A 22,728-nucleotide genomic window follows, 5' to 3' on the forward strand; every position below is an offset into this window, starting at 1 on the left:
GGCGTCTCCTCTGGATCTCTGGGTCCCCTGCACTCAGGCCTGTGGGTCACGGCTGCAACCACCGGGGAGCAGTTCTGAGGAGCCGGGGGGCCGGCTCTCTCCCCGGGCTCGAAGCTGGTGGGCTCCCCCCGAACTCAGCAACCTCAGGCCGGCGTTCCCGCTTGTTCCCCCAGGACACGCACGTGTCCTCACACCCACGTGGTTACCGCCTGTTTCCGCACCCTCCTTTGACCTGCCTCTACCTTCCCGGTGGCTCTTTCATTATTCAGGTATAACTTTGGCCTGTTCTTGCTCTAAAAAGAATTTCAAGAAATGGAAAAAATGTTATTCTGTCCTTTTTCTAACTTTCCAGGATAAAAAAAGAGAAGCTATTTGACATCAGATGGGTCAGCCGTGTGCGTGGAGGCGGCCCAGGTGCCTGCGAGCGTCGCCTGTGTCTCCTGAGGGGCGGAGGAGGGGGCGTCAACAGGCAGGGGCAGGGGCCGAAGGAAAGCGCGCTCCCGCGGGGCGCCAGGCCGAGCTGCCCCCGGCCCTCGCGCCTCTCAGGCACAGGCGCGAGCCCACCTCAGCGCTCCCAGGAGCCAAGGGGGAGACGACCCCCGGCTGGCAGAGGCCGGCCCCGGACACGCCGGGCCGTCTGCCCACCGCCCCGCCTGCGCCGCCTCGGCTGGGAAAGGGCCCAGGCCCCGGCGCCGCCCGGAGCCCGAGGGGCCTCGTGGGCCGCAGAGACGCGCGGGGCCTTTGCCTCCACTTCCCCGCCGCGCCTGCCCGCCTCGAGCTTCGCGCCTCCTGCAGGGGCCTTCCGGGCAGCCCCGACGGCGAGGGGCGCGCCCCCCCCGCGCATCCCCGCGGCCCCCCGCGCCCCCGCGGCCCCCCGCGCCCCCGCGGCCCCCCGCGCCCCCGCGGCCCCCCGCGCCCCCTGCGCGCATCCCCGCGCCCGCGCCCCCCGCGCGCCGCCGCGCGCCCCCGCGGCCCCTCCCGCGCCCCCCGCGCGCCCCCTGCGCGGCCCCTCCCGCGCCCCCCGCGCGCACCCCCGCGCCCGCGCGCACCTGTCTCGGGCGTGGCGCCCGCGGCCCCGCCTCTGCCGCACCGGGCCCTGGTTGGCGGAGGCGGCGCGCTATGCTAATGAGGCTGGCCTTGCCCGCCCCTGACTGGGCGCGGGGTCCAGGGCTGCGGCGCCGGCCCCGCCCCTGCCCACGCTGGCCCCGCCCCTCCCCGCGCGCTATGCTAATGAGCCTGACCCAGCGGGGCTCAGGCCGGCGGGCGCCGCACGGACCGACGGACGGACGGACGAGCGGGGCCCCGCGACACCGCTCGGCGGGGAAGATGCCGCGCTCCTTCCTGGTGAAGACGCACGCCAGCCACAGGATCCCCAACTACGGGCAGCTGGAGACGCGGAGAGGTAGGGGCGGGAGCGACCCCGCAGGTGCGGGACACCTGCCTCCAGCCCAGGCGGGCGGGCAAGGAGTGGCCTCGCGGCGGCCCCGGGCCGTCCTTCCTGGGAGAGCGGGGCTGGGGGTCGGCGGGTGGCCCTCTTCCCGAGCACTCAGCCGGGCAGGGCAGTGGGAAACTCCCCAAATCTGGCCGTGGCCTTCCCCTGTGCGCTGGGCGCCCCCCACCACGCTCCCGGCTGAGGGGATCCCAGAGCCGTCTCCCTGCGGCACCGGGCTGGGGAGGGGTCCTGGGAGTGGTGGGAGGGGACAGGGTCCCCAGAGCGCCCTGGTTGGGGGTGGTGAGCAGGGGAGGCAGGGAGGGGGGCCCCGGAACGGGGAACCCGGAGGACACTCTGGAAGGCGCGGCCGCCCCCCACGCTCCCTGGAGGCCCCTTGGCCCCCTCTTAGGGCCCGGAGTGGGGGTGGCCCCAGATGTGCGCCCAGGCCTGTGCGTTTTGAACTCGGCTAGAGGGGTCAGAAGGCAGTTCCATCAGCTGGACAGGAACAGCGGCTGTCCAGCCTGCGCAGAGGGGACTTTTGTCTCGGGTTTTGCAGGATGGACAATTGAGTTGTCATGGGTCAGAGCTCGAAAGGTTAAGGACACGTGTAGGTGCGGTGGCCCCGAGCGTCCCCCGAGCCCGCGCCAGCGCCGGGGCCCCGGGCCTGGCGGGCCTGTGCGGCTGACGGGAGGCGCCCTCCTGCGGGCTCTGCTCTGGCCGCCGCCTGCGCTGGCCGGGGCCGCAGGGATCCCCTCTCTGCCAGGACCTTAGCCTCGAGCAGACCTGGGGTGCGAGAGCTTGGGGTCCCCTCCCTCTATTTAAGGAAGGGCCTCTTTAGGGCTCCCCAGGGAACCCCTGAAGCCAGAAAGATACTTGAAGATCTCTTCTGAGAGCTGCAGAGTGAATTTAAAAAGCGAAGAGAAAAAAATAAAAAAGCAAGGGGTGATGAGGCCAGGGGAGCCGGGCGGGCAGGCGGAGCCCTTGGCGTGCCCGCGCCTCGCTGCCCGCCCTGGGCCTGCTGGCCTGTCCCTGCGCGTGATGCTGGGGGTGGGGGTGGGGCGGCCAGCGTCAGGCGGCAACGACTCGCTCCCAGCCAACGTGGGGACTTTCGTCCTGTGGAAAGGTCTGGAAGGTTCTGCGCTGGGGTGCCCTGGCACCCTGGAACTCCATCGCTCAGCCTGGCACCGCCTGCCCTTCTGGGGGAACCAGGTGGCAGGCGATTGGGTCACTCAGCAGAGGGCACGGGCGCGCCTTCAGCCTTCCTGCAGCGCGGACTCGGGCCGCCTCGGCCACTCCCCGGCCGTCCTCTCTGCGCGCCTCTGCGGAGCCCCAGATGTTGGGCGGCACGGCCCTGCCTGGGCAGGGGGCGCTTGGGCTTGGGGGGCCCCCCTGAGAAGACAGTTTGCTCGAGGAAGGGCGTGGGGCCGTGAGAGGGGGGGTCCGAGTGAGCAGGGGCTGGGGAGCCTGCAGAGGGGAGGAGGGGGGAGCAGGGCGGGCTGGGGCTCTAGCCGGGCCCCGGGACCGAGGCCAGAGGCCGGGGCACAGGGGCCCTTGGGCCGTGCTTGCGCTCACGCGGCAGGCGCCTGCCCTGGTGCCCCAGCCCCCTCTTGGCGGGTCGTGGACGGCTAGAGAGAGGCCCCCAGAGCCAGCCCTCTCGGGGGCAACATCTGTGCTGTGGCGCAGTGTGTCTCTGCGCCTGAGCGAGGCAGGGGTCAGTCCTCACCAAGGGGCTGCCCGCGTCCGGGGGTCCTGGCTCTTTCCTTGGCGCCCGTCAAACCTGACGCCACCCAGTGAGCAGCTCGTTGGCCCCTCGCGTGCAGACTCTGGTGATGAACGACGCTGCTCCCAGGAGCTCTCGGGCTCCAGGAACAGAGACCACCGCAGCAGAGAACAGGCGGGGAGGGCAGGGAGGATGGCAGGGCAAGGGAGGGCGGGGAGGGCAGGAGAGGGCGGGGAGGCGGGGCAGGCAGGGGAGGGTGGGGAGGGCAGGGCAAGGAAGGGCAGGGGAGAGCAGGGCAATGGAGGGCAGGTCAGGCAGGGGAGGGCAGGGCGGAAGGCAGGGGGACAGGGGAGGGTGGGGAGGGCAGGGGGACAGGGGAGGGTGGGGAGAGCAGGGTGGAGGGCGGGCGGGCAGGGCGGCCCCTCTCAGCCTCCCAGGCCAGAGCACCCGGGCCCACACAGCAGCCCTGACCAGCCGCGTCTCGCCCGCCACAGCCTCCCTTCGGCTTTTCTCTTCAGCAGCTCGACAGATAAAGCTCACACAATCCCCCATTTACAGTGGTTTTAGCGCAGTCACCAGCTCACTGTGTCCCCAACAAGAAAACCCGTGCCCGGCCCCCCTCCCGCAGCCCCAGGCAAGCGCGGTCCACTCTGTCCCAGCGGGTTTGCTCGGCCTGGATTTTGGGTGAACGGGCTTGGCTGCTGCGGCGTCCAATCTGGCCTCGCCCGGCTCGGGTCCTGGGGCTCGTGCTGCGGCGCCAGGAGCCGTCTCCTTTACGTGGCTGAGTACTACTCCCCGCCGTGGCTGGGCCTTATTTTCTCTGCTGCTTGTCCACCCACAGCCACCTCTTGGCCGCGGCGAAGTGCCGGGATGAGCACGCCGTCGCGTGGACGTGTGTCTCGTTGCCGTGGGGCAGATACCTGGGGGGGACCTGCAGATCCCTGCGGTCATTCCACGCCTGACGTCTTGAGGAGCTTCTCCCAGAGGCTGCGCCATCTCAGGGTTCCCCCAGCAGCGCGGGAGGCTCTGACACCCCCGCAGCCTCACCAGCACTTGTCATGGTCTTTTTGGTGGCGCCTGGGGGTGCCAGGTTTGAGCTTGTTGTTTTGATTGGCCTTTCTGCAGGGGTGATAAGGTCGAGCGTCGCCTTTTGGTCGTGTGGGAGTCTTCTTTGAAGGAATGTCTGTTCAAATCCTTTTCCCATTTTACAACTGCGTCCCTGGTTGGTTGAGTTGCAAGAGCTCTCGGTGTATCCTGGATGTGAGCCTCTTAGGAGATACACGGTTCGCAAATATTTTCCCCCAGTGGGTTTTCTTTCTCCGCAGACCTACGCCCTGACCCCAAAGCCTGGGCCTTGGGGGTGAAACGGGCGGGAGGTTATGGCCGCAGATAAGGAGAAATGGGTGGGGTGTGTTTGGAGATCTGGGCTTTGGGGAAATCCAGAATTTACCTTTCCTACCCAGAAGGCGTGCTCGCCTGGGGGCTGCCGGATCTGAGCAGAGCTGGTTGAGCTGGCCGGCAGGCCCCGAACCAGAGCCCGGGGCGCTGGGGCGGGAGGCAGGCTCCCCACTGGGCAAGGCGGAGGCGGTGACGGGGCACCCGGGCAGCCACCTGGACCCGCCAAGCAGCCCTGGGTCACCCAGGGTGGCCGCGGGCTCGATGGCTGCCGAGTGGCGGGACGTCCCGGGGGCAGCGGCTGACCCCGCAGGTGCCTGGACAAGGCTGCCCAACGCTGCCCCCGCCGGCCTCCGCCCCGGGAGCCTGTTGGCTGTGCCCGTGCTGGGCGCCGGGTGCCGGGGAGGCCTTTGACTTCGTTTCCGTGGAGGCTGAGCCTTGCCACCCCGGCCAGCGCTCTCCTGGGCCCCTGGATTCCAAGGGGAGCTGGGGCCCCCGGCGCCCTCACCTGTCGGGAGGCGGGGCTGAAAACGTGGGGGTCCCCACGCCCTTCGCCTCCGGGCCCGTGAGGATGGAGAGCGGCCGGGAGGACGCCGCGGCGCTGGCTCCACCTCGCGCTCTCTCTTCCAGGGGTCAGCAGCTCCTGCGCAGCCTGCGACGGGCTGGGGGGGCCCTCGCCGCTCCCTGACAAGGCGGCACCTTCCACGCTCGGCGTCGCTCCCGGGGCCCAGGACAGCGCCCCCATCGTCACCCGCGGCCCCCTGCCGCGCCCCCACGACGAGGACAGTCGGGGGGCGTCCTGCCCAGGCCCCCCGGCGCCCAGCGCTCCCCTCAAGGACAGCCTCAACCACCTCAACCTGCCCCCGCTGCTGGCGCTGCCCACCAGGTGGGCCCCAATCCGGGGGCCCGACGGGGCGGGGGCCGCAGCGCTGCGGCTCGGGGGCTTTCAGTGCCTCCACTGTCACCGGGCGCCCTCCCCGGGCCCCCGGCCCCCGCCGGGCCCCCGCGCCTTCACCTGCAGGCTCTGCGAGAAGGCGCACGCGAGCCTGGGCGCCCTCAAGCTGCACCTGCGCACGCACACCCTGCCCTGCGTCTGCGCGCTCTGCGGCAAGGCCTTCTCCCGGCCCTGGCTGCTGCAGGGCCACGTCCGCACCCACACAGGTGGGTGCCGGGCCCCGGGGGCGGGTGGGGGCGGAGAGGGGGCCCTGGGCTTCCACAACCCAGCCAGCGGGGGGGGGGGAGGGTCCGGGTAGAATCTGCCCCCCCACCTCGGCCGGGGCCCGGAGCAGTACAGCCGGCACCGGCCTGGCTGGAGGATCTGGAAAAGTGTGAGAAAACCCACCTGCCAAAGGCAGAGGGGCCGGGGCCGCGGAGAGATCAGACAGGAGCGAAAGGGGGCCGGGGACCTGGGCCCTCGACAGTGAGGAGGGGTGGGCGGCTCAGCCACAGGGTGCAGGGGGGAGGCTGGGAGAGGAGCAGGGAGCCAGGCGTGAGGCCGTGTGCGCAGCCCCGGGCAGGCACCGACACGGAGAGCTGCGGCCCAGAGACGCTCGTTGGCCGAGGGGGTTCCCATTCGCTTCCTCAAAGGACCCCCCAAGCCCCTGCCCAGCTCAGCATATCGGGCTGAGAGCTCGCGGGCCGGCAGTGCGGGGGTCTCACAGCAGGCGGCGGGCCCTGGCGTCCAGTGGTCACACCGTGTCCTCCTGGGCTGCCGCGGGCCGAGGCAAGCCCCCCCGCTTGGGGGTCGTCCTGGGCCAGAGTCTCCGTGGAAGGACCGTGGCCCAGACCCCTCGTGGCCCCGACGGGGGTCTGGAGGACGCGGCCGGGGCCCTAAAGCAGCTGCCTCCCCCGCGGCCACCCGTTGACGCCTGCACAGTGGCCTCACGCCCCCACCTGAGCCGCTGAGGGGCCGAGGAGCTTTGCAGCCGACGTGGGGCTTTGAGGGGACTTGGGGTGCGGCCGGCTGGCCCCTTCTCCAGCAGCTCGACCCGGGGCCCTCGCAGCCCCAGTGTCCCCCCGGGGGGGTCCCTGCACGCCCCGCCTCCTCTCACCTCCCTGGGGAGTGGAAGGACAGCACCCGCGTGCGGGTGGCGGGCGAGGGGGCTTGCGGCGGACTTGGGCACCCCTCACCTGCACCTCATCTCCCCGCAGGCGAGAAGCCGTACGCTTGCCCCCACTGCAGCCGCGCCTTCGCCGACCGCTCCAACCTGCGGGCACACCTGCAGACGCACTCGGACACCAAGAAGTACCCGTGCGCCGGCTGCGCCAAGACCTTCTCCCGCGTGTCGCTCCTGGCGCGGCACGAGGAGTCGGGCTGCCGCCCCCGCCCCTGAGGGCCGGCCCACCCTGCGCCCTGCGGCCCCAGGACGCCCCCGCGACGCAGCGGACGGGGCCGCCTCTCCCCGAAGATGGCCCTTTGAGCCGAAAGGAGGTGTTCCGGCCCCTCTTCCTGGGGCGGAGACCCCCGGCGGGCCCTGCCGTCCAGCCGATGCGGCAGCCGTCCACACACAGGGTCGGCGGGGGCCAGTGCAGCGCTGAGGTGACCCCCGGCAGGGATGTGCGGCCCGTGGGACAGTGTGGGCCTCCAGGCGGGCCTCAGGGGCTGTACACGTGCACCCTCCCTCGCCAGGCTGCCTGGGGTGGGCAGGACAGACGCCCGCCCCTCGCTCCCCGATTTGTGCCTCTGGGCTTGAACCTGCCCTGAGCACCGGGAGCCACGCGTCCCCCTCCGAGTGATGGAGTAATAAAGCCTCGTGCTGCCCGCCGCCTTCTCTGCGGTTGCTGGATCCTGGGGCCCGAGGACGCGACTGGGCCCGGAGCGCACCGGGGCAGCAGCTCTCTGTGGCGACCAGGGCCCATGGCCACCGAGGGGGCCGCAGGGCGCGAGTCCGGGCCTTGGCTGCTGGGGACGGTCCCGGGAAGGGGGGCTGGGGCGGGCAGGGCAGAGGAGGCTGGAGGTGGGAAGATGGCTCAGAAGGGGGTTGCGGCGAGAGCTCGCGCAGGAGCGCGCAGGGGCCCGGCTCGGCGTAGAAGCCCAGGGCTCTGCTTCCTCGCCTCTGTGGCCCCGCCGTGACCCACGTGAGCGTGACTTCGCAGCTGTCCCTGCGGCAGGCTGCGCTGCTCCAGCTCCCAAGGCTTCCTCCTGAGCTCGCAGTCCAGGCCGGGCCCGAGCCCACTGCCCAAACCGTTCCCAGACCGAGAAATAAGGCACCCCGCTCCCCCGGCCGGAGGCCCACGCCCGTCACTCCCAGCAGGCGCCCCGGCGGGCCCTGGCTTCTGCTCACATGGCCGGGGTGGCCCCCAGAGGGGGCAGGCAGCTCGACCTCTGACCTCTGCCGAGGGGGCTTTGGGAGGGGCCGCCTGTACCCCTGCGGGAGGCCTGGCCCCGGCCGAGGGTCGCGCGTCCCTCATGTGTGTCCTGGCCCCGAAACGGCTGTGCGAAGGTGGCGAGGGCCCACCCAGCCCAAACCCCTGGGCGCTCGGGACCTGCTGAGCCCACTGCCCGCGTTAAAGGATGGTCCAGAAAGTTCCCTAGGACCCAGCCCCAACGAAAGCTCCTTCTCCGGCCACTCGGGCCGCAGCAGCGACAGCGCCCGACACAGGCCATCCACCGCTGCAGGCTGAGGATCGCCCATAGTCAGGGGTGGAGGCCCCTCCCCCGCCGGGACACCAGCTGCCCGAGGGCCTGGGGCTCCTCCCGAGGGGCCGGGCCCCTGCTCCAGCCCCGCCCGAAGACTGGCTCCCAGGAAGCCAGGCTGGTGGCCTGGAGCCCCCGCCTCATGCCGTGGGGACCCGTGACCACGTGCGCCCCCCCAGGCCGCGGCCCCGAGGCCTCGTCCCTTTCAGTCTGCGCAGACGGGGGGGGGGGGGGGGGGGGGGGGGGGGGATGAGCGAGCAGGTGCACCTGGGACGCCCGCTGTCGCCGGTGTGTTCTGAGCGTCCCCCCCTCACTCTCAGGGCAAAGGTGAGGAGGAGCCGGCACGCCCAGGGAGGGGGGGTGGGTTCGGCTTTGTGGGGGGGAAGGCCGGCTGGGCCGCGGGGGCCTCTCGGTGACCGCTGGAATCTGGAGAGCGGGGCCTCTCCAGGTGGGCCTTTGCCTTTGGTTTTCCGTTGTGCACTGTGTTCTATTCCCGGGCCTGGAATCTAAACGGGCCGTTGCACCTGTCGGGCTTGGAGGGGAATCTCACAGGCCGAAAATAAAGCTGGCGTCTTCCCTGCCAACAGCCCGTGGAAAACGCTCTGTTTACCTCTGGGCTGGCGGGGAGCAGGGCGCCTGGAGGTGGGTTGGCAGCGTGAAGAGGGCGGCGCGCGGCCCGAGCCCCGCGGCGTGTGAATGGAGGCTGTGCCCCTCCGAGAGCGGCAGTGCCCGGCGCCGGCCCTGCCCCAGGCCTCGCGGCGTCCCCCTCGCCCGGTCCTGCTGATTGGTCTGGTCCTTCTGTTTAACATGGGACGGTGCGTAAACTGCGAATTTCTGGAGAGATCAATAAAAGAAGAGTTGAGAGGTTCCAGTAGTCCCAGGTGATTTTTAGAACAGGTAGCCTTGGCAGTTGGTGCGACCAGCCCCTTTTTCTCTGTGGACAGCTATTTGGGTTCCCTTCCTGACAGTCCTTTCTCCGACCCATTTATGTTTTTGCTTAACAGGCTTTGCTCTTTAGGATAGTTTTAAGTTTAGAGAAAAACTACACAAAGTACAGAGAGCTCCGTGTAACCCCCACCCCACCCCGTTTCCCTGTCACGGCGTCCGCGGTAGTGGGAGCGTCTGTCACAACGACAAGCCAGCGCTGAAGGTCCCTGCTAATTAGAGCCCGCGGTCTACACCGGGGCGCCGCTGGGTTCTGTGAGTCGTGGCAGATGCGCGTGGTCACGCATCCGCCATCACAGCATCTCCCAGGTCGTTTCGTGGCATTAACGGTGCCCTGGTCTCCACCACCTGGCCCCTCCCTCCTCTGGCCCCTGACCCCTGACCCCTGACCCTTGGCCCTGGCAGCCTCTGACCTTTTTAGTTTTGCCCTTTCCAGAAGGTGGTCTGGCTGGGACTGTCCACGCGGCCTCTCCAGGCTGGCCTCCTTCCCTCAGCAACAGGCGCCAAAGGCCCCTCCGTTGCGTCGTGGCCTGACGGCGCGATTCCTTTCCTCGCTGGGTGACGCTCCGCTGCGCGGCTGTGCCGGTTAGTTTCTCCTTCGCCTGTTGAGGGACGTCCTGGTTGCCTCCGAGTCTGGGCGACTGTGGCAGAAGCCGCTGAGCACGTGCGTGTGCAGGTTTCCTTGTGGCCCCCGGCGCTCCCCTCCCTTGGGCAAGTAGCGGGCGTGTGGGGCTGGACCATGGGGCCAGCCCGTGCTCAGCTCTGCGTCGCCCAACACCGCTCTGCGCCCCGCCGGTGATGCGCGCTCCTCTGGCCCCCGCCCTCGCCAGTGTTTGGGGTGTCCCCGTGGGGTCTCAGCCCTTCTGGGAGGTGTGCCGTTGTGTCTCACTGGGATTCTGGCTCACAGTTCCCTAATGACCCGTGACGTCAGGCGTCTCCTCAAGTTTATTTACCGTCTGTCCCTCTGCTTTGGAAAGGGCCTCTTCTACTCTCTTGCCCACTTTGTCATTGGATTGCTCTCTTATTGCTGAGTTTTAAGCTCTTTGTTTGCACATATGCGCATCGGGGCTGGGATTGAACCAGGACCGCGTGTGTAGGAAGCCGGTGCTCAGCCCCGAGCCGCACCGGCTCCCCCCAGGTGGGTATTTCCGATGTAAGTCCTTTATCAGATATGTGTTTTGCAACTCTTTTCTCCCAGTCTGGGGCTTGTCTTTTCACTGTCTTAACAGCATCTTCTGCAGAGCAGGAGGTTTGCATTTTAACAAGGTACAATTTATCAGTTTTTTCTTTCACGGGCCATGCTTCTGGGGTTGTATCTAAAAGGCAGTCCCACCCCCGGCCCCCTGGACCCCCAACTCTGTCGTCTTCTGGAAGTTGTATGGTTTTTCATTTTTCTCCACCCAAACTGACGCTCCTCACGTCCCAGGCGGAGCGGACTGGGGGCGGGGGAGCGGCTGGGGGCGGGGGAGCAGCTGGGGACGGGGGAGCAGCTGGGGCAGGTGCTGCGGCCCAGGTTCCCGGGGTAAGGTGGAAGGCAGAAGATTAAAAATGGAGAATTCTGGACACGATAAGAACAGCTCCTTCAGCTCTCAGGCCTGGGGCGCCGTCCCCTTGGGCAGGAGTGTCGAGGCGGCTGCAGGGACGGCCTCGGGCAGGGTCAGCTCCGAGCACGTGGGCAGCTCCCCCTGGCCCCTGACTCTTAGGGTGAATGCAGCGCGAGCACGCCCGGCCTCGCCATGCCCAACAGGTGTGGAGGGACACGGTGTCTCGGCGACCCGGACCCGCCGCTGTCCTCGGCGGGAGACGCCGCTCCAGGACGCTGCGGGCACGCAGCCTGCACCTGCGCTCGCAGGGCTGAAAGGGTCTATAGATAGCACTTGGGCCCAGAATATTCTGGGGGGTTCTCTAGGTGTTTGAAAATAGCCCGCTTGTGCTATCTATATCCAGAGCACCCGCTGCTGGCCCCACCTGGGGGCTAAGTATAGCTTCCTGGCAAAGCGCAATGGAACAAAAGTTTCCAGGCCTGCAGCGCCTTGTGCAACATTCCCGGGAGAGCGCCACGCCCACCAGGATTCGAAGGAGCTGGGAGAGACGCTGGAGTGGGCCCGACGTGAGCAGCCCTTCCTCAGCCCCCTCCTCAGTCCACCATCTCAGCTGGAACCCTCCGAGGCCGCAGCGGCTCCTGGCTGACCCGAAAGCCCGGCATTCTGATTCCAGTTGTGTTCCTGTTCTGTTAGGGTTGAGATAATTTGATTATAAAGCCTCGGTTTCCTCATCTGCAAACAAGGAGCTCCGTGGCCAAGGGAATGCCACGGAAGGATAGAAGGAAACCTACTTTGGATCCCAGAAATAGAATCTGACAGTTTTCTGTAGAAAACTCTGCAGTTTCATTTCCCCTAGGCTCTGTCCATTCTCGACAGCCAAGTTCTGGCTCCAGGAATCTCTCCTCTCATCTGCCGCCTGCTCAGCCCGGCCCGGGGCAGGGCTGCCTTATGGGTGCTCCTGGGACAGGGGGTCTCCAGACCCCAGTGCTGCCTAGAGGAAAGCGCCTGCCCCCGCGTTGGCCAAGCATGCGCTGTGTTTGGAGGACAGTGAGGGTCGCCATCCCACGGAGAGCCCCGGTCCAGGCCAGCCAGCTCTTCCGGAGGCCACCGTGGCCAGACACCGCGTCCTCCACCCCCTTGGACGTTTCAGGGCCTGCCTCACCTTCTGGCTTCCGTTCTCTGTGTGAGGGCAGGCCACGGCCCGTCCTTGGAGACGACAGGGACTCGTTTCACGGTCACTTGTCCCGCTGGAAATTCCAGCCGCCCGCCCCCTTCCCGGTGCAGGCCCAGAGGACGGGCCAGCGAGCGAGCCGTGCCACTGTGGGCTGGGGGCTTGGCCCGAGGTGGCAGGGGCCGGGTAAGGAATGGCCCGTGACCACCTTCACGGCTCTTCAATTGTCCAAAGAGGGGGCAGGGGCAGAGGAGAGCGGGGACGCGGCCTGCTCTCCCCTCGACAAGCGGGCCTCCCCGCAGGAGTGCGCCAAGGACGAGGCATGGTCCACTGCGCAGCTGGCCCTGAAGACGCGGCCGTGGTGGAGAAGGGCCGCACGGTTCTCTGAAGAGCCTTTTAAACTCCATCCCTTTCCCAGCCATGGGTCTGTACAGGGCAGGATTCTCTATGCGCCTGTAGAACAGAGTATCGCGATGCAGGTAGGCACGCCCAGCTGTCACCATGTGACACAGAAGGGCTTAGTAGGTACGCGAGGCGCTGCCACGCTGGCTCCCTGAAATTGCTTTGTTTTGGAAAAAAATTTTTTCATAAAAGTAAGTTAATGTGTAATGGGTTTGCTGTTAATTTTAAGTGCATTTAATAAAGGGATCTTTTAAAAGTTTTTCAGTTTTCATTTCTAATACGGTTAAATAGCTAAATATGCCCCACATAAGCAATAGCTCTCTGGGACCCTCAACAATTTTTAAGAGGGTGAAAGGGTCCTGAGACCTAAAAGTTTGAGAGCCACTAGCCCCTGAGTGAGTCTAACGTTCGAAGACACAACCTAACTTGCACTGACCACAGCTCATCCAGAGCCAGGCTGGAAGACAGGCTCCTACGGGCTTACTGAGAAGAGGGTCTGTTCTCAAGGCCATGGGCAATTTTGGGGATCTGTCAAGGCCACTTGGACTGTATCTGTTTTCTGCTTTAGCCACCAAACTCCGAGGCCACGGGTTTCATCGTGCTGAAACAGAGAGGCAAGTGCAGCCCCACCGACAGGCGGGCACGCTCAAGTCCTCTGTGAAATCTCGACAACTCGGCCTCCAACTTGCTTCTCGCATCAGCCTCCCTGGCCCCGCCTGCGCTCGTGCTCGCCCGTCCCCAGCTGTGACCAGCCCCAGCCCCCACCCCCCACTCGCCGTCCGAGTTCCGCGCCTCCCTGCACCTCAGCCGGCGGTGAAGCCTCACGCCCCCCGTGCTCACGCGCCCCCGCCAGCGCTCCCCACTCGTGAGCCAAGCCCACATCCCTCAGGATCGCCACGAGGCCACCGTCACCCCCCACAAAACTGGGCGTTTGTCATCTTGGAATCCCAAGTGCCTGCCTTGTGTCCAAGTCATGGAAGGCACACGATAAATACGCAGGGGACAAAACAGACTTGACTGTGGTCTTTTTTTTTTTTTTCAGATTTATTTTTTTAATTTATTTCTCTCCCCTTCCCCCTGCCACCCCATTTGTCTGTTCTTTGTGTCTATTTGCTGCGTGTTCTTCTTTGTCCGCTTCTGTTGTTGTCAGCGGCACGGGAATCTGTGTTTCCTTTTGTTGCGTCATCTTGCTGTGTCAGCTCTCTGTGTGTGCAGCGCCATTCCTGGACAGGCTGCTCTTTCTTTCGCACTGGGCGGCTCTCCTTATGGGGCGCACTCCTTGCACACGGGGACCCCCTATGTGGGGGACAGCCCTGCGTGGCACGGCACTCCTTGCGCACATCAGCACTGCGCATGGGCCAGCTCCACACGGGTCAAGGAGGCCCGGGGTTTGAACCACAGACCTCCCATGAGGTAGACGGACGCCCTAACCACTGGGCCAAGTCTGCTTCCTGCGGTCTTTTTTTTAAAGATCCTCCTTGGGGGGCGATTTCACAGTGGTGACGCCTTCCCACCCCTGGAAAGGGCTTTGTTAGTTCTTTAGCAATAAAGTTCTCGACCGTCACCGGTCCCCGGAGGCCAGGCTAGGCCAGCCGCCTACGTTTATCTGAGCAGAAGCAAGCAAGCCCAAGATAGATTCGTCTTGGGGCACGCGGGTGAGGGGCACGGGGGTGAGGGGCACGCACGCGGGCGTCTGACAGCGTATGAGCCGTGCGCGAGTGGCCCTGTGACGGAGGAAATTCTTTCCACAGCGAGTGCTGGGCATAAAGAAGCCGCCGCGCGAGCTGGGCCAGCGGCGGCAAGTGGTCGGGCCAGCTGGCGGCTTCTGGGCCACGTGCCTACAGTGACCGGTGGCGTGGAAGACCGGAAGGTGCAAGCCAGCTGGGCTGTCGACTCCCCGTTTAAACCAGATGGGCACTTGGCATCTGGAGACGTAGCTGTACTTGTGTGGGAGCATCTTGGGTTGCCTCGGGGCCGGAGGCCATTTTGAGGAGCCATTCTTACCCTCAGACAAGGAAACTGAGGCACGGAGAGGCTGAGCAGCTTGTCCAAAGTTACACAGCTGGTCGGGGCGGAGCCAGGACTCAGACGCAGGCTCCGCATGTGTGCGGTCAGTCCCAAGAGGACGCTGCCGCTTGGAAAAACCCTCTGAGATCTCCTAGCACTTGGGGGTCAGAAGGGGACCCGGGCTGCACGGCGCACCCCGTCTCTAGAACTGGGGCCAGGGCTGGGGAGGCAGGGAGGCGGCGGGGGGTCAGGAGGGAGAGCCGGCGGGGGTCCACGGTGAAGTCTCTGGAATTCGAGTCTGGGGTGCCTGGGACTTGTTGTGACCCCCTGGTGAAGGGGGACAGAAGGCAGGACAGAAGGGGACAGAAAAGAAACAGCTGAGAGCACGAGAAAGGAAAATGCCGAAGCAGGCGGGAACGTTCAAAGCCATAGGGTGCCACCGGGGCTCGAGAGCAGAAGAGAGGGCAGTGGAGGGAGTGAGGGGCGGCTGGGGGCAGCGCGGGAAGGGCCAGCTCAAGGCGGCTTGGGCGGGAGATCCCTGCCAGCCAGGCTCTGACGTCTCCATGAAAGGGGAGCGCGGTCCCAGCCTGCCATGGCGCCTGGTATACAGTAGGTGCTCACCAGACACTCAGCCCCCAGCCTTCCATATTGCCTGGAATACAGTAGGTGCTCAGTAGACAGCCTCCAGCCTCCCATAGCACCTGGTATACACTAGGTGCTCACCAGACACTCAGCCCCCAGCCTTCCATATTGTCTGGTATACAGTAAGTGCTCACTAGACAGCTTCCAGCCTTCCATGGTGCCTGGTATACACTAGGTGCTCAACAGATGCTCAGCCCCTCTGCTCCCCGCCGACTCCAAGCCTGGCTCTCCTGGTTTACGCTGAGAATGACCTTGGTGGTTTCCATGGGAACCATGAACCTTCCGAGGAACGTTCCACCCCCCGGCCAGCAGGTGGTGGACTGTGCCGTGGGCTGGCCACGAGGGCGGCCACGAGGGCAGTGCAAGGCCGCGGGGGAGCCGGTGGCCCTCTCTGGGGAGGGGGCCCCCATGCCCTGACTCCCCCACTTGGTTCAAACACTGGCTCACCTGCCCCCGCACCCAGGTTTCAGCCTCGCTCTCAGCTGCCCACGCCCCCTTTCCGTGCACTGCCCGGGAGCGGCTCCCCAGGGACGCCGCCCCCCCCCAAATCCCGTGTTCTCAGAACGACTCAAAGAAGCACGAGGAACCCCAGACTGGGCTAGACCCGAAGGGCAGCAGTGCACATGGCCGAGTGCGGCTCCGTGCCCGGCCAACCGCGGAGCTGGGGGTCAAGCTCGGGCCCTCTGCCTCCAGCGTGGCTGACGTGGGCAGCGAGGAACAGAGGCTAGAGGTGGGCGAGCGGCTCCTGCAGGGCACAGGGAGACCCGTGCCTCCCAACGACGGGGAGAACCGCCAGCTGCAGCAGGCGCCCCGGCTTGACACCCCACACCGTCGACCGAGGGGCCTCGACTTGGCACCGGCCCCGCAAACGTGCCAAGTCTGACGAGTCCAGGCCCCAGAGGGCGCCTGCCCCGAACCGGTCGCTCTCCCACCTCCAGCCGCCTTCCGCACGCCCCACCTGGTTGGAACTTGACCTCATGTTGCCTTTGTGGCGATCTCGTGCTCATTTCATAACTTTAGCCTGACTGTGTTTATGAGTGTTTTTTGTTGTTTTATTTTAGGTACCGGGTACCGGGGGCTGGGGATTGAACCCAGGGCCTCGGGTGTGGGAAGCCGGTGCTCAACCATGGAGCCACGTCGGCTCCCTATGACTGGTTTGAAGGGAATATTTTGGTTCCAAAGTTGAAGGGCACATCCTTTCATAGAAGCAGTTTGGCGAAAGCAGCACATGTTACGTGACAGTGACGTGTACTTTTACTTATTTGTTTCTCCTTATTTTGCCATGTACCTTGGTCACCCTACCGGGTGGGCAGGAGAACTGACTCGAGGCGGTAACTGATGTGCGAGCAGGCACCCAGCAGCTCCTCTCCCATCGCCAAGCCCTGGCTCAGAACCACTCACCTGCTCGTTCAGACACAAAATACGGGCATGACCTTCACAACGTTTCAGCAGCTTTATGGAGGGAAAACTGCGTACAACAAACTGCACACATTTAATGCACAGTGTGATGAGTTTTGACACGGTGGAGACGCGTAGGAACCCACCGCCCAATCACTGCCCCCCGAAAAGAGTCCTTACGCCCCTGTGCCCTCACCTCTCCCCTCGCCCCCACCCGCCTTGGCGTCCCCGCTGCCTGCCCCTCCTAGCAGCCCAGGTGCCTGGACCTGTACGCTGCTCTGACCTGGCGGCCTCTCCCCCATCGCGGGCCGCCTTGCCGGGCTGTTCTCCGCGTCATGGGCGGCTTCTCCGCGCCCCTTGGCCGGCCGTCCCAGGGACTCGCTCCAGGGGCTCAGTGAATGTCTGCAAATAAACAGAGGGGTGCAGGGACCCTCGGGGGAGCGCGGCAGCCACCCAGTGCGTGTGCGGCCTCTGTTGGTGGTTTTTAACAGTTATGCAGGGAAGCGGACGCGGCTCAACGGATAGAGCGTCTGCCTACCATATGGAGGGCCCAGGGTTCAAACCCAGGGCCTCCTGACTGGGGTGGTGAGCTGGCCCATGCACAGTGCTGCCGTGCGCAAGGAGTGCCGTGCCACGCAGGGGTGTCCCCCTTGTAGGGGTGCCCCATGCACAGAGAGTGCACCCTGCAAGGAGAGCTGCCCCGTGTGAAAATCAAAGTGCAGCCTACCCAGGAGTGGCGCTGCACACATGGAGAACTGACACAGCAAGATGATGCAACAAAAAAGAAACAGTTTCCCAGGGCCGCCTGATAATGCAAGTGGACGAAGAAGAACACACAGCAAATAGACAGAGAGCAGACAATGGGGGGAAGAGGAGAGAAATAAATATTTTTTTAAAAATTACTTCTCATTCTAAAAAAGAAGAAAAACAGTTATGCAGACAGTCCCTCGAGAGAGGGTGGGAAGGCGCGCCCGCGGGTCTGGGTACGGGAGGCGGACCCCACGTCGCTGCGTTCCCTCACACCCCCGCGTTCCCTCCTGTGCAGACCCCGACACCCCCGAATCGTCCGCTCTGTCTGTCTCAGGGACCCTCTAAGCCTCGCCTTCCCGGGGTGCTGGAGGGCACAGCGCAGCCGAAAGTCCCGAGTCCCAGCAAAATCCGCTTCCTCTCCGTCCGGCCCTGCAGCGCCTCGACACTGGCGGATCCAGGGGGGCAGGAGGGCGGTGAGGTGTGCGGACGCGCGGACGCGCTCCGGGGGTGCGCTCTGGGGGCCGCCGAAGGAAGGGCCGGCGCCCAGCAAGCCCAGGTCAGAAGTGTGGGCCCTGGGGCGCAGGCGCTGGGCTGGGGGCGCACAGGGGGGTGGGCGTGGGCGCCACGGGGGGCGCGCCGCGAGGGGCCGCGGGAGGCCCTCGGGCTTCCGGGAGCGTGGTGCTGCTGGCTTAGGGCGGGCGGCGGTGCCTGGGCTCGGGCGCCATCCGTGTCCTTCCTGGGCCTCCAGCCCGTCCTGACCCACAGGGACGTGTCAGAGGTCGCGCCCCCGGGGGGAGAGGCGGCGGAGGCGAGGGGGCGCCCTGTGCCTGGGCCCCGCGGGAAAGGGTGTTTTCACAGAGGGGACGCGGGAGCCCGCTCTGCCGTCAGGGAGGGAGGGAAAGGGGCTCTCGGGCTTTGGTGCCGAGAATTTGAAAAGTGGCGCTGAAACGAGGGGGGCCAGTGGTGAGTGCTGGGGGCGGAGTCAAAGCAAGGAGGGCCAATGGTGAGAGGTGAGGGCGGGGCCAAAAGAAGGGGGGCCAATGGTGAGAGGTGAGGGCGGGGCCAAAACAAGGGGGGCCAATGGTGAGAGGTGAGGGCAGGGCTAAAACAAGGGGGCCAATGGTGAGAGGTGAGGGCGGGGCCAAAACAAGGGGGGCCAATGGTGAGAGGTGAGGGCGGGGCCAAAACAAGGGGGGCCAATGGTGAGAGGTGAGGGTGGGGCCAAAACAAGGGGGGCCAATGGTGAGAGGTGAGGGCGGGGCCAAAAAAGGGGGGCCAATGGTGAGAGGTGAGGGCGGGGCCAAAACAAGGGGGGCCAATGGTGAGAGGTGAGAGTGGGGCTAAAACAAGGGGGCCAATGGTGAGAGGTGAGGGCGGGGCCAAAAAAGGGGGGCCAATGGTGAGAGGTGAGGGCGGGGCCAAAACAAGGGGGGCCAATGGTGAGAGGTGAGGGCGGGGCCAAAACAAGGGGGGCCAATGGTGAGAGGTGAGGGCGGGGCCAAAGCGAGGGGGGCCAATGGTGAGAGGTGAGGGCGGGGCCAAAACAAGGGGGGCCAATGGTGAGAGGTGAGGGCAGGGCTAAAACAAGGGGGCCAATGGTGAGAGGTGGGGGCAGGTCGGGAGTGAGAGCAGGGCCCAGCCCTCCCAGCCTGCCCCAGTGGAGGGAATGCAGGAGCCGGGACTGACAGCAGGAACCACGGAACTTAGACAACTGGGACAGGCTGTAACCCCTGAAGTACCCAATCAATGGGGAACAGGGGAGGGACTTGCGTGTTAGGTGTAGGGCATAAAGTCAGTGTTTCTTGCTGTTTGGTGTGCTGGCCATTTTATCCAGGTCGAGTGCCATTCTTGCAAGATCGTTAATAAAATTCTTTTCTCCTCCACAGTTGGGTGAGCCTTTGTTCTCTTACAGGTGCAGCTTTCTTGCTAACAGTCCCCATCTCCTCAAGTCCTGGACTCAGGATTCCAGGGGGTGCAGCCCGCCCTCCTCTGCGCCCCAGCTGTAGGCCCTGCCCCCAGCTCCTGGAGCTCTGAGAAGAGGGGGTGCATGTGACCCCCAGGCTCTTGCAGGTGCTCAAGGGTAATTAAGGACTCTCTTAGGGTGCCCTGTGGAGAGCAGCGGCAGCTCGTCCTGCGGCCAAGCCAGTCCCCTACTTGTTTTTGACAGCCCCACACTGAGAATGGTTTTTGCATTTTTAAAAAAAGATTTATTTATTTCTATCCCCTTCCCACCCCCCCCCCCCGGTTGTCTGTTCTCTGTGTCTATTTGCTGCGTTGTCGTCCTTGTCGGCTTCTATTGTTGTCAGCAGCATGGGAATCTGTGTTTCTTTTTGTTGTGTCATCTTATTGTGTCAGCTCTCCGTGTGTGTGGCGCCATTCCTGGGCAGGCTGCACTTTCCTTCGCGCTGGGCGGCTCTCCTTACGGGGCGCACTCCTTGTGCGTGGGGCTCCCCTACGCGGGGACACCCCTGCGTGGCACGGCACTCCTTGCGCGCATCAGCACTGTGCATGGGTCAGCTCCACACGGGTCAAGGAGGCCTGGGGTTTGAACCACAGACCTCCCATGTGGTAGACGGACGCCCTAACCACTGGGCCAAGTCCGCTTCCTGTGGTTTTTGCATTTTTAAATGAATGAGAAAAAAGCAAAAGGAGCGGCCTCTGAAAATCGTGTGGTGCTCACACGTCAGTGTCCATGAATAAAGCTTTATTGGCACAGCGCCATGCACACTCCCACCTGCACTTCCCAGGGCCGCTTTCGCTTGAAGATGGTGGAGGCGAGGGGCTGCGACCGAGGCCCGGTGCCGCAGAGCCACCAATACTCACCCCTGGCCCTTTCCAGAACACTTTGTCCAGCCTGTCCTGGGAGCTGCGGGAGCCAGGGCCCAGCTTGTGTTTGGCTCGTGGTCGTGGATGCAGCCGCTGTGAGGCCCCAAAGGCGGGGGCCCCAGGGGCTGAGAGGAACGACGGGGGTGGGGGGAGGTGGGCTGGGGCGGGAGGCGCTGGGGGCACACCCTCCCGGCTGCGGGCCCCCCGTAGGCCCCGCTGGCACCCCTGCGCCCCCACCCACCCCCCACTCCCCTCTGCCCTTCCTGGGTGTCCCTCGCTGCCTTCCCTCCAAGCTACCCCCAGCGCCTGGTTAAGCACGTGCTTTCCTCCCCTGCGCCTTTCTAGCTGCGCCCTGGGGGGTGATGGGGCGCCCCATCTTCCTTGGTGCAGCTCCAGGAGGGCTGGGGGCTGACCGAGGAGGAGCAGAGGGAGAGGCCCCTGCCCCCCAGCGCCCCGAGCCGCCCTCCACCCTCTGCCAACTGCACGGACTTCAGAGGCAGCAGGAGCCAAAGGGCCGCCCAGGCCCGGCCATGCGGACCGCTGCACGCCAGCGCCCCCTGCCGGCCGGCCGGTGGGGTGGGGTTCGGGGGAGCCGGGGAGGGGCAGGGGAGGGGGCGAGGAGAGGAGGGGAGAAGGAAGGGAGCAAGAGGGAGGGGAGGGGCTGGGAGAACAGAGGGAGGGGCGGGAGGAGGGGGCTGGGGGAGCGGGAGGAGCTCCCTTGCCAGGCCCCCAGGAGGAAGTGGGAGATGGGATGGGGGGAGAGGGGAGGGCAGGGGGATGAGAGGGGGGAGGGAAGCCCAAGGAGCAGGGGCGGGCAGGGGAAGGGGGTGGAGGGGCAGGGCCGCCTGCCAGCCCCTGTGCTCCTGGTCCTGGGTCTTGCTGAGGTTCTTGACTGTGCTGCAGAAATAAATTTCAAGAGCACATCAGTGAGTTAGGCCAGTAATTTATTCAGGTAGGGAGGAGCGAGACATGGGAGAAAATAACAGAGTAGGGGTCCCAGGTAGAGAGAAAGGGGCTGAAGAGTGATAAAGAGGGCTGATTTACAGACTGCAATTCCCCATTACAGACTGTAAGTGCCTAGGTTTACCTGTGTGGCCACGTGGCAGAGAAAAAACAGTGAAAGCTGTGCGCAGAGGGCAGGAACGGGTTCAGAGACGAGAGCCAAGTGCAAGAGCACACTTAGGCCCTGCGCCCGCCTTTTTGAACTGTTAATTATCCTACCCCTTGGCTAATAGCAGGGGAGGGGTTCCAGCTGTTGGTGTTCTGATTGATGACCCCACCCATCCATCCCGCAGGAGAGCCCAGTGATAAAGTCCCTGGGGAACATCCAGGGCTTCTCCCAGCTTCCAGAAGGAGTCTTTGTTCTTTTTTTTTTTAAGATTTATTTTTTATTTATTTCTCTGCCTCCCCTGCCCCCCCCAGTTGTCTGCTCTCTGTGTCCATTTGCTGTGTGTTCTTCTGTGTCCACTTCTATCCTTATCAGCGGCACCGGGAATCTGTGTCTCTTTTTGTTGCATCATCTTGTTGTGTCAGCTCTCTGTGTGGGCGGTGCCATTCCTGGGCAGGCTGCACTTTCTTTCGCACTGGGCGGCTCTTCTTACAGGGCGCACTCCTTGCGCGTGGGGCTCCCCTATGCGGGGGACACCCCTGCGTGGCAGGGCACTCCTTGCACGCATCAGCACTGCACATGGGCTAGCTGCACACGGGTCAAGGAGGCCCGGGATTTGAACGGTGGACCTCCCATGTGGTAGTGGACGCCCTAACCACTGGGCCAAGTCCGCTTCCCTAGTCTTTGTTCTGAATGGCAGAATCCTGGGGGTGGGTCCTCCAGCAGCCAATTTTGGGGGTACTGACGTCCACGTGGACCTGTGCCAGGCTCCAGATTTGTCTATCAATTCCTATCTTACCAGCCGGCTTCACTCCCACAGCAGGACCACCCATCGGGCTCTACCCTGCTTGCCAATCCATGCTCACTCCCTGCTGCTGAGGTCACCAGGTGAACCAAAGGGCCCTCACACTGGGGCACAGCTGGCTGGCGGGGTCAGCCAGGCCCAGCTGACCGCAGCTGGGGAGGGCCCTCGGCCTCTGAGCTCTGCTCTCCTCTGCATTTATTCCTCGCCAGGCGCCGGCCCCCCTGCCCTGGTCCTTTAACTGCAGGCCTTGCGACTCCCGCACGCCAGGCCTGCACTCGCTGGTGCTGGGAGGTTGCAGCAGAGGTCAGCCGAGGGCAGGCAAGGACGACGCGTGCTCCATCGCGCTGGCTCTCGCTGCTCAGCCCTTACTTCCTCTCGGCACCCACCCCTGCCCTTTGAAACATGTGATAACTGAGCAAGCCAGGGTCATGTGTGGGCACGTGTGTTTTTTTAACTTAAAAAAAAAAGTTTTCTGGAAACATAGGCATAGACCACACTGGGCTTGTATTTTCAAGTTTACCATCCCCCCTGCAAACCCATTTGACAGAAAACCAAAGGAAGAAAAAAATTTTGATTCCCCAGTTAGGGAACAGAGGAGCCTGGGAGGAGTCTGATCTGTGCCGGTGGGGAGTGGTCCATCCGAGGTCGCCCGGCAAGGCAGCCTATGCTGGGTGCACCGTCGGAGCCGGGGCGGGGGGGGGGGCAGCTGGCAGCCACCACCATTACAGAGTTCAGGGAGGCGGGAGGGAAGAGAGGTCCTCGTTTCTACTTAGATGCCACATAGAGACTAAAGGGAATGAGGCATGATATTCAGACACATGGAGAAAAGTGAGAGGAACGTGACAGCGGAGGTGAGACGCCGGGACAGTGAAGCCGGGCCGCGGGGGCCCTGGGCGGGTGTGTTACAACCTCTGTGCCCGTCTGTCTCACGACTCTGCAGAATTTC

At 64.8% G+C, this 22,728-nt stretch overlaps 1 protein-coding gene across 1 annotated transcript; it reads left to right on the forward strand.

The window, feature by feature from the left end:
- The first annotated feature begins 1,271 nt into the window (after window positions 1-1,271).
- SNAI3 (snail family transcriptional repressor 3) lies at window positions 1,272-7,307 on the forward strand. Its single transcript, XM_058279483.1, has 3 exons — window positions 1,272-1,402; window positions 5,178-5,708; window positions 6,699-7,307. Exons 1-3 carry the CDS (start codon window positions 1,327-1,329, stop codon window positions 6,878-6,880), a joined length of 789 nt encoding a protein of 262 aa, XP_058135466.1. The 5' UTR covers window positions 1,272-1,326; the 3' UTR covers window positions 6,881-7,307.
- Window positions 7,308-22,728: the final 15,421 nt, after the last annotated feature.

The sequence above is a fragment of the Dasypus novemcinctus genome, chromosome 18 (assembly GCF_030445035.2).
Source record: "Dasypus novemcinctus isolate mDasNov1 chromosome 18, mDasNov1.1.hap2, whole genome shotgun sequence".
In the NCBI taxonomy this organism is placed as follows: Eukaryota; Metazoa; Chordata; class Mammalia; order Cingulata; family Dasypodidae; genus Dasypus; species Dasypus novemcinctus.